This window comes from Staurois parvus, unplaced genomic scaffold (genome assembly GCF_062004578.1).
Source record: "Staurois parvus isolate SC_StPar_1 unplaced genomic scaffold, SC_StPar_1.0 ptg000467l, whole genome shotgun sequence".
In the NCBI taxonomy this organism is placed as follows: Eukaryota; Metazoa; Chordata; class Amphibia; order Anura; family Ranidae; genus Staurois; species Staurois parvus.
In genome coordinates, this window is record NW_028318263.1 from 270,274 (window position 1) to 285,191 (window position 14,918).

Genomic DNA, 14,918 nt, shown 5'->3' on the forward strand with positions numbered 1-14,918 from the left:
CAGCAATAGTCTTCAGAAATCGCACCTGCAACTGAACATAAGGCTGGCCATACACTATACAATTTTCTGTTCAATTTCTGCCCAATTTCCTTTAGGTTTACCTTCAACTATGTAGTGCAAGGGCTTGCTTAACCCCTTCGCGCCGGAGCCTCCCGGCCCTTTAAGAATTTCAGACGCCAGGAGGTGGGGTGGGGCTTAGGGTCATGTGACTGCCGTGACACGCCATCACACGATCGGGAAAGGTCCCGATCGAAAGAGGAGATCGGGACATTTCCGTGAGTACCGGACATGTGTGCTGGGAGCGGGCAGGGCGCGCGATCTCGGCACATGCGTCCTTTTTTCATAGAATCCAAATGTACGGCCGCTCGGCGTCTAGGCCCAGACGCCAGGATGCCGGGAGGTCGCACATTTGCGTTTGGCCGGCGTGAAGAGGTTAATTGGATACAACTGAAAGCGTTGTTTAGGTTTGACCTCCTATTATATGGTTTTTGGTAAATCTAAAGCAATTCTCTAAAGAAAATTGTATAATGTATGGCCAGACTTAATCGCAGCAGTGTGACCGGTGACTGAGCCCTGGTTCACATTGGATGCGACTTGGCATGCGATCTGCATGCCCTGTGACTTGTAGCAAGTTCACAGGTAGCAATAAAGACTTCAGAAATCACACATAAATCGCAGCAGTGTGACCGGCGACTAAGCCTTGGTTCACATTGGATGCGACTTGCATGCGATCTGCATGCCTTGCGACTTGTAGCAAGTAGCAATAAAGTCTTCAGAAATCGCACATAAACCGCAGCAGTGTGACCGGCGACTAAGACCTGGTTCACACTGGATGCGACTTGCACACCCTTGCAAATCGCATGCCAAGTCGCACCCTACTGTCCACCATTGTAGCGGTCATATCGGCGCGGTTCCCAATTGGTCGGAGCCGCACTGATTTCAAAAAGTAGAACATGCGCTACTTTTGGTGCGATTGGCATCAGATGTCTTGCAAATCGCCCCTGAATTCGGCATGCCGCCCTGACGTTGAAATCGTGCGACTTCGCCGTAAGTCGCACGATTTCAAAGTCGGCTTTGATGCGACCGGGGTGTGAACACAGATAAAAACACAACAGTACAATAAAAAATAAAAAAGTCAGACGATCTTTGTTAGCGTAGACTGGTAATGGGATACAACTCCTTGTATTGTAGCCAAGATGAAATGTTGAGGACAGAATGTCTAGGAGGGAAGGGTGATGGGGGGGGGGGGGGGGGCGGTACTTCCACGAAGCAACAGCTGGGGTGCAAAGACCGGTTTATTAACCCAACGCACGAGGGAAAGACGGTCTGGATTCCTGCACTCCGCATTCCTCTCTCTCTCTGTACTGGAAAGGCGATTCGGTCACAGCGGCGCGCAGATTAGCCACGGTTGCTTAGCAACTGTCGGCAGGACACTTTCCCCGGCTCCTTTGAGCGCCGGCATCCGCCTTCTGCGAGGATTCCTCGTGTCTTCCATGAACAGGGACGGCTGACCTCGGCTTTCTCTCATTTGCACGATGGCTCCAGGTGGAACAAAAAAACAAAAAACAACAAAAAAAAAACAAAACCCCAAAACAGCTTCTGATTGCGTCCCTGCGATGCTGAACCAAGGTGCGACTTTTGCCGCAGAATACTCGGGGGCAGTTTGACATGAAGGACAAAAACAAAGAGACATTGATAAAAGGACCGACCATATTAAAATATGTACTAAAAACAAATAGAAAAAAAAGCACATTATCAACATGACAGGCCTCGGTCCGCGCCTATGTCAATGCGGAGGGTACGCCGTGTGCAAACATGAGCGCCAAAAGAGTGTCACATGATGGCTTCCCGCTCGGCCACGCGTGGCAAAAGAGGGAAGCTGAGACTAAAAAAACAAAAAAAAAAAAAAACAAAAAAAAAAAAAAAACAAAAAAAAAAAAAAATTAAAAAAAAAAACAAAAAAACCCCAAGACGTCCGCAGTGCCAGTCTTGCCTTGAGAACTACAGATTGGTCATTTCCCGGGTTGGTCTAGTTGTTGTTTATGCGGCCGGCGGGGAAGAGCGGAGGTGGGGGCGGAAGGTGATGTGACGGGGGTGGCATGCTGGGAAGCGCGTGGAGGAGGGGCAGAGAAAGTGGGTGTTGCGGCAAGGTCGGCGAAAGCCCCGGGCTAGACTGGACCGGAGAGTTGCCGCTCTGTGAGGAGGCGGAGAGGCTGGCCACTGTCCCGGGGCTGCCGGGGGTCGGGGGGTTCCCGCCCGGGAAGCACTTTTCCCTGTGAGCCTTCAGCATGTTGGAGAATCGGAAGCGCTGGCCGCACACGCTGCAGGGGTAAGGTTTCTCGCCTGTGTGGGTGCGGCGGTGGCGCTTCATGTTCGGCCGGCTGGTGAAGCTCTTGCCGCAGATTTCACAGATGAAAGGTTTCTCTCCTGCAACAGAAAAGAGGACCTGAGTCAATGCCTAGACCAGTATGAACAAGGCCAAGTAATGCAGGCCATAGATGGGTCAAACATCGGCAGATTTTCGGATCTTTTTTCGTGATTTTGACACTTTTTTTTTAGCGGTAAAGTTGGAAAAAAAATCGGCCAATTTTCCCGGAAATGATGGGCAAATCGGCTGATCTTTTTACCAAGAAAAAATCTGTGCTGTGACCTGCAAGAAGTAGAAAAGAAAAAGAAGAAAAGCAGAAGAAGAAGAAGAAAAAGAAGAAGAAAAAGAAGAAAAAGAAGAAGCAGAAGAAGAAAAAGAAGAAGAAGAAGAAGAAAAAGAAAAAGAAAAAGAAGAAGCAGAAGAAAAAGAAGAAGCAGAAGAAAAAGAAGCAGAAGAAGAAAAAGAAGAAGCAGAAGAAGAAAAAGAAGAAGCAGAAGAAGAAAAAGAAGAAGCAGAAGAAGAAAAAGAAGAAGCAGAAGAAGAAGAAGAAAAAGAAGAAAAAGAAGAAGCAGAAGAAGAAGAAAAAGAAGAAGCAGAAGAAGAAAAAGAAGAAGCAGAAGAAGAAGAAGAAAAAGAAGAAAAAGAAGAAGAAGAAAAAGAAGAAGCAGAAGAAGAAAAAGAAGAAGCAGAAGAAGAAAAAGAAGAAGCAGAAGAAGAAAAAGAAGAAGCAGAAGAAGAAAAAGAAGAAGCAGAAGAAGAAGAAGCAGAAGAAGAAAAAGAAGAAGAAAGAATTCCAGTCCGCTATTATATTTGACATTAAAAAGTATAGCGGTTGCAACATTGTATCCACTTGTATCCGAATAAAAACGTCTGTATCCGAAATGGATACAAATAGATACAATGTTGCAACTTTGCTATACTTTTTAATGTCAAATATAATAGCGGAGCTCTCTGCAGGGACACCACTATTATATTTGTCGGCTGTAGACGGGACGAAAATCAGCCGATTTTTTTTTACCAATGGTGGGAACGTCGGCTGATTGAACGACCGATTTTTAGAAAAAAAAACAACGCCCAGTTTTCGCCCCGTCTATGGCCTGTATAAGGCTTGGTTCACACGGCTGCGACCTGAAAGTTTTGTGACTTACGGTGCGACTTTGCCAATTGACTTCCTGGCGACTTGATGCTGCTTGAGTACTACATTGGTGCACCATTTTTCATGCCACGTGACTTTGCCTGGGTAATCTTCCTGTAACGTCGGATCCAAATCATATCAATAGAGATGAGGATCCGACTTGGCGGCGACTTCTATTAAAGTCTATGGGCACAAGTCGGATAGAAGTCACCTTAAGTAGTACAGGAACCTTTTTCTGAAGTCGGAGCGACTTCAGTAGTGCTAAAACGGCTCTCATTGACTAACATGGGATCCGAATAAAGAGAGCCCAAGTCGCATCCCATGTTAGTCAATGACTTGTTGCTGCTTGAGTGCACATTGATACAACATTTTCATGCCATGCGACTTGGCCTGGGGTAATCTTCTTGTAACGTCGGAGTCAAATCATGTCAATATAGATGAGGATCTGACTAGTAGTGCAGGAACCTTTTCTGAAGCCGCAGTGACTTCAGTAGGGTTAATTAAGACCGCTCTCATTGACGAACATGGGATTTCACATGTCATGCGACTTTGCCTGGGCAATCTTCCTGTAACGTCAGATCCAAATCGCATCAATATAGATGAGGATCCGACTTGGCGGTGTCTTCTATTAAAGTCTATGGGCACAAGTTGGATGGAAGTCGCCTTGAAGTAGTACAGGAACCTTTTCTGAAGTCGGAGCGACTTCTGTAGTGCTAATTAAGACCGCTCTCATTGACTAACATGGGATTTCACATGTCATGCGACTTGGGCTCTCTCCAGTCAGATCCCATGTTAGTCAATGAGAGCGGTTGTAATTAGCACTACTGAAGTCGCACCGACTTTAGAAAAGGTTCCTGTACTACTTCAAGGCGACTTCTATCCAGCTTGTGCCCATAGACTTTAATAGAAGTACAGGAACCTTTTCTGAAGTCGGAGCGACTTCTGTAGTGCTAATTAAGACCGCTCTCATTGACTAACATGGGATTTCACATGTCATGCGACTTGGGCTCTCTCCAGTCAGATCCCATGTTAGTCAATGAGAGCGGTTGTAATTAGCACTACTGAAGTCGCACCGACTTTAGAAAAGGTTCCTGTACTACTTCAAGGCGACTTCTATCCAGCTTGTGCCCATAGACTTTAATAGAAGTTGCCGTCAAGTCAGATCCTCATCTATATTGATTGACATTACAGGAAGATTACCCAGGCAAAGTCGCATGACATGAAAATATTGTATTAATGTGGCACTCAAGCAGCAACAAGTCATTGACTAACATGGGATTTCACATGTCATGTGACTTGGGCTCTCTCTAGTCGGATTCCACGTTAGTCAATGAGAGCGGTCTTAATTAGCACTACAGAAGTTGCTCCGACATTAGAAAAGGTTTCCGTACTACTTCAAGGCGACTTCAATCCGACTTGTGCCCATAGACTTTAATAGAAGTCGCCACCAAGTCAGATCCTCATCCATATTGATGTGATTTGGATCCGACGTTAAGGGAAGATTACCTAAGCCAAGTCACATGGCATGAAAATGGTGCACCAATGTGGTACTCAAGCATCATCAAGTCGCCAGGAAGTCACCTGACAAAGTCGCACCGTAAGTCACGAAACTTTCAGGTCGCAGCCGTGTGAACCAAGCCTTAAGATGAGAAGAAAACGAGAAAAAAAACAAAAAACAAAATTTCCAGACCTACTGTAAGATGAACACGTACTTTACTTATACAGGACGAGGCAACAGGTACAAAATTATTACCACCCCTGCAGCAGCTTATACACACTCCATTCCGTTCAACCAATGAGTACCTTCTGGGGGTTCATGGAACTCACTTTCCTTTCTGGTCACATGACGGAGCAGGTGCTTGGTAATTGGCCACTCAGGTGCAGTCTTGGCCCAAAATTTTGGCAGCCCCACATTTCTGTCAGATCTTGCACCACTTGGCTGAGATAATTGTCGCAATTACAAATGTTTTCGAATTCTCATGTTTATTTCTTGTATTTGTATTGGTACGACACAAAAAAAAAAAGTGGAGAAACGAAAAGCCAAATCTGACACATTCCACGCAAAACCCCAAAAATGGACCGGACAAATTTATTGCCACCTTCTCAAAATTGTAAGAAATAATTGCATTCCGAGTTTGTGATGCTCTATTAACAGATCTTGTGTTCACTGTGCACAAGACTCAAGAAGAAACAAAAAGCCAAAATCTGACACATTCCACACATAATCCCAAAAATGGACCGGACAAAATTATTGGCACCCTCCATGTAATATTTGGTAGCTCAAACCTTGGAAAAAAATAACTGAAATCCATGGCTTCCTGTCACCATCAATGAGTTTCTTCCACCTCTCTGCTGGAATTTTGGAGCGCTCTTCTTTCGCCAACTGCTCCAGGTCTCTCAGAATGGAAGGGTTCCTTTTCCCAACTGATGTTCTGAGATCTCTCCACAGGAGCTCTATGGGATGGAGATCTGGACTCATTGCTGGTCAGTTCAGTCCTCTCCAGCGTTTTGTCTGAAACCATTTCTGGGGGCTTTGTGATGTGTGCTTTGGGTCATTGTCCTGCTGGAAGACCCATGACCTCTGATGGACACCCAACTTTCTGACACCGGGTCCTACATTGCACCCCAGAATTCTTTGGTAGTCTTCAGATTTCATAATACCATGTACACGGCCAAGACATCCAGTGGCTGAAGCAGCAAAGCAACCCAAACCATCAGTGACCCCCCCACCATGTGTGACTGGAGGTACTGGAGTCTCTTCTTTAAAGGCCTCATTGCTTTTTGTGAAAACAGTAGAATGATGGGCTTCACCAAAAAGCTGGAATTTTGTTTCATCTCTCCACAGCACATTCTGCCAGAAGGATTTTGGCTTCCTCAGGTAAGTTTTGGCAAACTCCAATCTGGCTTTTATATGTTTCTGTGTCAGCAGTGGGGTCCTCCTGGGTCTCCTACCATATTTCTGTGTCAGCGGTGGGGTCCTCCTGGGTCTCCTACCATATTTCTGTGTCAGCGGTGGGGTCCTCCTGGGTCTCCTACCATATTTCTGTGTCAGCGGTGGGATCCTCCTGGGTCTCCTACCATATTTCTGTGTCAGCGGTGGGGTCCTCCTGGGTCTCCTACCATATTTCTGTGTCAGCGGTGGGGTCCTCCTGGGTCTCCTACCATATTTCTGTGTCAACGGCGGGGTCCTCCTGGGTCTCCTACCATATTTCTGTGTCAGCGGTGGGGTCCTCCTGGGTCTCCTAACAATATTTCTGTGTCAGCGGTGGGGTCCTCCTGGGTCTCCTACCATATTTCTGTGTCAGCGGCGGGGTCCTCCTGGGTCTCCTACCATATTTCTGTGTCAGCGGTGGGGTCCTCCTGGGTCTCCTACCATATTTCTGTGTCAGCGGTGGGGTCCTCCTGGGTCTCCTACCATATTACTGTGTCAGCGGTGGGGTCCTCCTGGGTCTCCTTTTCATTCAGATGGTGACGTATAGTGCGAGCGGACACAGTTATACCCTGTGCCTGAACGTCGGCTTGAAGTTGTCTGGAAGTTGATCAAGGTTCTTTATCCATCATTCCAACAATCCTTCGTTGCAATCTTTGATCAATTTTTCTCTTTTCTCCACGTCCAGGGAGATTAGCTACAGTGCCAAGAGCTGTAACCTTCTTGACAATGTTGCGCACAGTGGACACAGGAACATTAATATGTTAATTGATACAGGTGAGTTTAATTACAAATTACAGGGGCATCACAAACTTGGAATGCAATTATTTCTTACAAGTCTGAAACAGTGCCAATAATTTTGTCCAATCCATTTTTGGGGTGTGGCATGGAATGTGTCAGATTTGGCTTTTTGTGTCATACCAATACAAACAAACAAAAGAAATAAACACGAGAATGCTGAACCATTTGTAATTACAACAATTTTCTGGGCAAAGTGGTGCGCTGACAGAAATTCAGGGGTGCCAATATTTTTGGACATGACTGTACCCAGCAGTGTCACATGGGGTGGGTGGAGAGTGGTCAATCCTGTGTATACGCTCCAAACTGCAACGTGGGCTGACATAAGGTTTGGTTGGGCTCATGGCTACCAAAGAAAGGAAAAGAGAGTATGTGCCCCAAACCCGGTTTGCCCTTAAACCACTTAAGCACCATGTTATTTCTGGCACTTTGTTCACATCTAACAGTTTTTTGTTTTTTTTTATTTGCTAGAAAATTACTTAGAACCCCTAAACATATACATATTTTTTTTTAACCTCTTGGCGCCGGCCGCACGCAAATGTGCTGCCTCCCGGGGTCTGGGCCTTGACGTCGAGCGGCCGTACATTTGCGTGCAATTAAGAAAAACATATGTACTGAGAGCGCGTGCCCTGCACGCTCCCAGCACACATGTCCGGTACTCACGGAAAGGTCCCGATCTCCTCTTTCGATCGGGACCTTTCCAGATCATGTGACCGCCGTGACAGCGAATCACGGCGGTCACATGACCCTAAAACCCCGCCTCCCGGCTTCTGAAACACTTAAAGGGCCGGGAGGCACCAAGGGGGTTATAAGCAGAGGCCCTAGAGAATAAATTGGTTGGATTTGAAATTTTATGTCACACGGTATTTGTGCAACGGGTTTTTCCAACGCAGTTTTTTGGGAAAAAAATACACTTTTTAAAATTTTGCACAAAAACAAACATTACACAACCCAATTTTTTTGTAGAATATAAAACATGAGTAAATAGATACCAAACACGTCAACCTTTAAAATTGAACAACAACAAAACAATATACATTTTACTATTCACAGGTGTTGCTTTAAAAGCCTTTACAGATTACCACTTTAGATTTGCAGAGAAGGTCTGGCACTAGAATTACTGCCCATGATCTGATGCGGTGATATCACACGTGTGGAACGAACGCGGTTTGTGTGCATGCGAAACCAACGTGTGCGTTCGCCTTTGCGCGCAAGGAAGAGGCACTTTAATTTTTTTCTTTCATTTACACTGTAATGTCACATTTTTTTTCGATCACTGTTATTGCTGTCACAAAGAACATAAACATCCCTTGTGACACCAATAGGCAGCAACAGCTACTCTTTATGGAAGGATCTGGGGTCAGTAAGACCCAAAATCCCTCCTCTGCCCTTACAAGCATTCAGAAACACCAAGATTGGTGTGAATAAATGCTTTTAATTTTTAAAAATGGCGCAAAGTAAAGCGAAAGGGATGTCAGGTCATTGCTTCCGGTTTACTATTTAATGGAGCTGAACAAAGCCGATCCCATCTTTGTTCAGCTCCATGACTAGCTTGCAGCCCTGGCTGGTCGATAGGGATTCCCTGTGGGATGGGAGATCACGTTAAAGCAGTGGAAGACGGCAAGGGAGTTGGGGGATGCTGTGGTGGTGGATGTGGTGGTGGTGGTGGATGTGCTCCGTGACTAGCTTGCAGCAGCCCCGGCTGGTCAATCAGGATTCCCTGTGGGACGGGATATCACATTAAAGCAGTGGAAAGCGGCAAGGGAGTTGGGGGAGGATGTGGTGGTGGTGGATGAGGATGTGGTGGTGGTGGATGTGCTCCATGACTAGCTTGCAGCAGCCCTGGATGGTCGATTGGGATTTCCTGTGGGACGGGAGATCACGTTAAAGCAGTGGAAAGTGGCAAGGGAGTTGAGGGGGTGGATGTGGTGGTGGTTGAGGGAGTTGTGGGGAGGCTGCAGTGGTGGTGGTGGATGTGATGGTGGTGGATGTGGTGATGGTGGTGGATGTGCTCCGTGACTAGCTTGCAGCAGCCCTGGATGGTCGATTGGGATTTCCTGTGGGACGGGAGATCACGTTAAAGCAGTGGAAAGCGGCAAGGGAGTTGAGGGGGTGGATGTGGTGGTGGTTGAGGGAGTTGTGGGGAGGCTGCGGTGGTGGTGGTGGATGTGATGGTGGTGGATGTGCTCTGTGACTAGCTTGCAGCAGCTTTGGCTGGTCGATCAGGATTCCCTGTGGGACAGGAGATCACGTTAAAGCAGTGGAAAGCGGCAAGGGAGTTGGGGGGAGGATGTGGTGGTGGATGTGATGGTGGTGGATGTGCTCCATGACTAGCTTGCAGCAGCCCTGGCTGGTCGATCGGGATTCCCTGTGGGATGGGAGATCACGTTAAAGCAGTGGAAGGCGGCAAGGGAGTTGGGGGGAGGATGTGGTGGCGGTGGATGTGGTCCGTGACTAGCTTGCACCAGCCCCGGCTGGTCGATCGGGATTCCCTTAGGGATGGGAGATCACGTTAAAGCAGTGAAAAGCGGCAAGGGAGTTGGGTGGAGGATGTGGTGGCTGTGGTACGTGACTAGCTTGCAGCAGCCCTGGATGCTCGATCGGGATTCCCTGTGGGACGGGAGATCACGTTAAAGCAGTGGAGGGCGGCAAGGGAGTTGGGGGGAGGATGTGGTGGTGGATGTGGTGGTGGTGGATGTGATGGTGGTGGACGTGCTCCATGACTAGCTTGCAGCAGCCCTGGCTGGTCGATCTGGATTCCCTGTGGGATGGGAGATCACGTTAAAGCAGTGGAAGGCAGCAAGGGAGTTGGGGGGAGGATGTGGTGGTGGATGTGGTGGTGGTGGATGTGATGGTGGTGGACGTGCTCCATGACTAGCTTGCAGCAGCCCTGGGGGAGGATGTGTAATAGCAACCAAGCAGCTAGTTAGCTACTCAGATTGCTGTTTCAAGAAAGCCGACCATCTGCAGCTGCAGGCATCAGCCTGGTACAACCACTTGAAGTCCGGTGACGTACCAGGTATGTGACTGGTCAGCAAGTGCTTAAGCCATTTTTACCTAGTCAAACTTTTCTTTATTGAAAAAGTGTGGAAGGGAGACATTTGATCTGGAGTCGGTTTTTGTTTTTTTTTTAGCGTAAATTTAAGTTCATAGTCCAATGAGCTCTGAGGAAGGAAAGGGGGTTTATCCCCCCGACACGTATCGGCCATCCCACCGTGAGGTACCTGAATAGATGATGGTGGTAATGCGCTATTATATTTATTTATTTTTGTATTCTTCTACATTTAAATGGTTTGAGTCCCAACAAAAAGGGACCACACGCGAAAAGTGTCGCCATGTTTCCTCCATATACCCTTGGACTCTTAAACCTTTGAGTTGGTGCTTTTATATTCATTATATATTCCAAATATTCAGATCAGTGAAGCGGTCACACCAGAACTACCCCAAGCTGCCATTCCCAGGCCCCTTCAGAAAATACAGTAGAAAAACAAAAAACTTTGTTACTGTTAGTTGGACCGACTCACCTGCATCCTGGAGTTGGTGCCATTTTCTATTTTTGCCACAAGCCTCCACTTTTGGAAAAATGACAGTTGTGCCAAGGTGGAGTGGTCAAGTGAGATCTTTGGAAGCCGGAACACTGGACAAAATTATTTTATTTTGGATAGAAAGGCTGAAGGGTTAAAAAATCAGTTTGCCCCTGCTGGAGGGGGTGGGGGATTTGTCCTCACTTGCCCTACGGCCACACAGGAAGTGAAAGAAAATCTTTCCAGGAGGAAAAAGACCAAAATGACAATGTTACAGACTTTTCCTCACTGTAACCAAAAAATAAATACAAGACCCATGTGTAGTCTTCTTGGATCTCGGTGAGCTTTGTGTATTTCTTCCAGATCTGTGCAGTGATCCAGTGAGAGACTTCCTGTAATAAAGACTGCTCACTGCTGACCTCTCTCCTTGTGCAGGGTGACTGGTCTTGCTCCGCCCCTTCCTGTAATAAAGACCGCTCACTGCTGCTCTCTCTCCTAGTGCAGGGTGACTAGTCTTGCTCCGCCCCTTCCTGTAATTAAGACCCCTCACTGCTGCTCTCTCTCCTAGTGCAGGGTGACTGGTCTTGCTCCGCCCCTTCCTGTAATAAAGACAGTTCACTGCTGCTCTCTCTCCTAGTGCAGGGTGACTGGTCTTGCTCCGCCCCTTCCTGTAATAAAGACAGTTCACTGCTGATCTCTCTCCTAGTGCAGGGTGACTGGTCTTGCCCCGCCCCTTCCTGTAATAAAGACCCCTCACTGCTGCTCTCTCTCCTTGTGCAGGGTGACTGGTCTTGCTCCGCCCCTTCCTGTAATAAAGACCCCTCACTGCTGCTCTCTCTCCTTGTGCAGGGTGACTGGTCTTGCTCCGCCCCTTCCTATAATAAAGATCGCTCACTGCTGCTCTCTCTCCTAGTGCAGGGTGACTGGTCTTGTGTCTCCGCCCCCTCCTGTAGTTTTCTGCAGGAAGCCTGTAGTGGGTGGAGCTGCTGCACCCCTCCCACAGCTCTGCTCAGGATATGTAAAGCACAGTGATTTTTATGGCTACTTTTACAAGGTAACAACTGTGCTTGCTGAGGCATCTGGTAGCTACGAAGGAACATATTTAACTAAAATGTTTGCACCCAGAGTTCGGCTTTATTGACCAAAATACGTGGCACAGACAACCACATGGGTCGGGACTCACAAGATGGTGTGACACCAGGATGGGGGAATGACTAAGGGCATGGAGGGGGTGGTAGGGAGCGTGACATCACAGGAAGGGGAAAAAGCCCCCGATATTAAATGAGTTTCCTTACTTTCCTTACCGGTATGGGTCTTCATATGTTCATCAAAATACTGTTTCATGTTGAAATCTTTCCCGCACCACTGACACATGAACTGCTTGTGACCGATATGTATGCTCATGTGTGACCGCAGCTGGTACTTGTACTGAAACCGCTCATGACAATTCTGGATGGGATGGAGAAAAAAAAAAAAAAAGGAAAAAAATAGAAAACAATTATTACAACACGATTTCCTAAAGCAATGCAGCAAACGGGCAGATTGACAACAAATCATGGGGCCCCCGGGCAATAGGGGATCATGGGGCCCCTATGTCCTTGCCCAAAATAAAAAAAAGCCTATGAAAAAGGTACCAGGGGCAACTCATGGGGCCCCCTACTGACCCCGGGCCCTCGGGCAGTGCCCGAGTTTCCAAATGATCAGTCCGCCCCTTGCTGCAAAATAGTAACAAGACTGTATAAATAGAAATTGTATCTTCAGTCCATCTTTTGGGACCTAGAAGGACACTGCATTTTATCAGTGTTTTTAGGGCTCATGTACACTGCAGCTGATAAACTGACGTTTAGGAGCTGTTCAGTGTTTTTTTCAGCAGCCCCTGAGCTCCCCCTAATGTTTTCCTATGTGTCCATGTACACATCTTCGTTTACAGTCAATTACAAGCAGTTGAGTTTAGTCGTTATTTATTTAGGTGGTACCTACAACAATACTCTGAAAATTCTACCATTTGTCCTGAAACCTTTCTAAAATCCAGCAGTGCACTTCCTGTGCCTAGGCACTCCTGTCCTGTAGTCTCATAGTTGCTGCAGGGCGAGTTCATGTAAGGCTCCGCTGCCTCTGACCGCTAGTCTTTGAGTGAGAGTTGGTGAGGTCACTTTTCTTCTTGCTGGAGAGAAAACTGTACCTGAGGACCTGCAGTGTAAGGAACTCCCTGCTTTTGGTTTATTCCCTCTTTGGATTTGTGCTTGCTCCACCTCTCTTTGCTGTTCATCATTGCCCCCACCAGTCATCAGGGAGGAGGCAAACCCCCGCCTCTACCAAGATGACTGCCTCCACCCAGAACAAGCCTGTAGGCTTTTGAACCTCAAAGTGAAATCTCTGCGCTAACTTCTCACGCATTGCTGGAGTAAATTCTGGACTCTCACCTCACACTTGAAGGGTTTCTCCCCGGAGTGCTGCAAAGAATGGACCTTCAGAGACATGCTGCGCTTAAAAGACTTTCCGCACGTTTCACATGTGAATGGCATGTCCTTCGTGTGGGCTGTTTGTAAAGCAGGAAAAAACGTAAAACGTTAATGTCAGATTCCTAACATGCAATCTGCACTGGGTCTGGAGAAAGAATGTCCTTAGCCTTGATTGTCGGAGACATTTTTTCCCCATTTTCTGCACACATTTTACATTTTTAAATGAAACCTTTTTTTTTTTTCTTTTAACCTTTATTGCCAACAGACTTTGCTCACTCAGATTCTTCCCCTTTACAGCAATCCAAATCAGCTCTACTACACAGCCAACAGTCTGCAGAGAAAGACCTCATTTACATGGACAGGCGGTAAAAACAGAGCTGCAGTTTTACTGCCCCCCCCCCCCCACCTCGACAGGCGAGCAAGTTAGAGCGGTATTAAACCCAAAAGCAAACATATTGCTGCTTACTAATTCTTAGATATGGCGGCTGCATTCATTATCTTTTTTCGCCTTCTTCCACTTTCATTTGGTGATCCAGCCAGCAAGTCTGTTTCACAACAAACACTTTTCTCGTGCGCTAGGAATGGACTCAGTAGAACCAATAGGAATGTTCTGGAATATTCTGGAATATGCACTGCTTGCTGCCCTCTACAGACCGGGGTGGTCCAAATACACTAAATGCAAATGGAGAAACAAAAAAAGGGCGCACCGGCCTAGTGCATTATCGTTTAAAAATATATTTATTGAAGGAACAAAGTAAGTATCATACTCACAATGGACATAAAAACACAGGCATGTCAAACTGAACAAGATGTATGATCCAAACAGCATCTGAGTCCATACGATGGAACCCTGGATGACCAACTGGCTAACGCGTTTCGAGGACACAACCTCTTCCTCAGAGCCAGGGTTGCCTCCAGGAAGAGGTTGTGTCCTTGAAATGCGTTAGCCAGTTGGTCACCCAGGGTTCCATCGTACAGACTCACATGCTGTTTGGATCATACATCTTGTTCAGTTTGACATGCCTGTGTTTTTATGTCTATTGTGAGTATGATACTTACTTTGTTCCTTCAATCAATATATTTTTAAAACGATAATGCACTAGGTCGGTGCGCCCTTTTTTTGTTTCTCCGTTTGCATCTAGCAAGTCTGTTTATCACAAGCTCAAACTCTCCAGCAGAATGTATCAGTTTACATGGATGAGACAAACCACTTAACACTGACAGGGGTGAATAAAATGATCATCTTATATTTATTCATTTAAAACCTTTTTCCCCGAAAGAAAAGAAAAACTGTTTGCTGTAACTGGTTATAAAGTGTGAGCTGGAGTTTGGCTTCAATTTGTTAGTGTATCTAAATCTGCAAATACATTTAACACTACCCTTCCCCCACCAGACTGACAATGCTGCGGTCTTCTGTGCTCCTCCATCCAGAGAGGGGGCGCTCTAATACAAGAGGTGTGTTACTGGCCGGATCATCCAGGTGAAAAGAAAAAAAAAAGAAAACAAATGCAACCACCACATCGAACGATTGGTAAGCTGCAATGTAGGACATTTTTGGTTTTGGGGTTATTACCGCTGTAACATGGCCAGTGGCCACGTTCGTAAAAACTGCTGCAAAACGTATACCGCAGGTCACGCTCGATGGGCAGTACTGCTGCCAAACATGGCCCTTTCAAAGTTTATAAGGTCACCCCCGAACCGT

The 14,918-nt window shown here is 46.7% G+C and overlaps 1 protein-coding gene across 2 annotated transcripts in view; it reads right to left on the reverse strand.

Moving 5' to 3' along the window:
* Positions 1 to 1,127: 1,127 nt before the first annotated feature.
* ZBTB47 (zinc finger and BTB domain containing 47) overlaps positions 1,128 to 14,918 on the reverse strand; it is a 101,528-nt gene continuing 87,737 nt past the window's right edge. Inside the window, exons 4-6 of one of the 2 annotated variants that reach the window (XM_089689028.1) lie at positions 13,178 to 13,293; positions 12,059 to 12,203; positions 1,128 to 2,427 (exon numbers count right to left, since the gene is read on the reverse strand). In XM_089689028.1, coding sequence (XP_089545154.1) covers positions 2,030 to 2,427; positions 12,059 to 12,203; positions 13,178 to 13,293 — 659 coding nt within the window. In that variant the 3' untranslated portion in view covers positions 1,128 to 2,029. Of the gene's footprint in view, positions 2,428 to 12,049; positions 12,204 to 13,177; positions 13,294 to 14,918 lie in introns of both variants that reach the window. The other variant, XM_089689027.1, reaches the window with a different exon arrangement.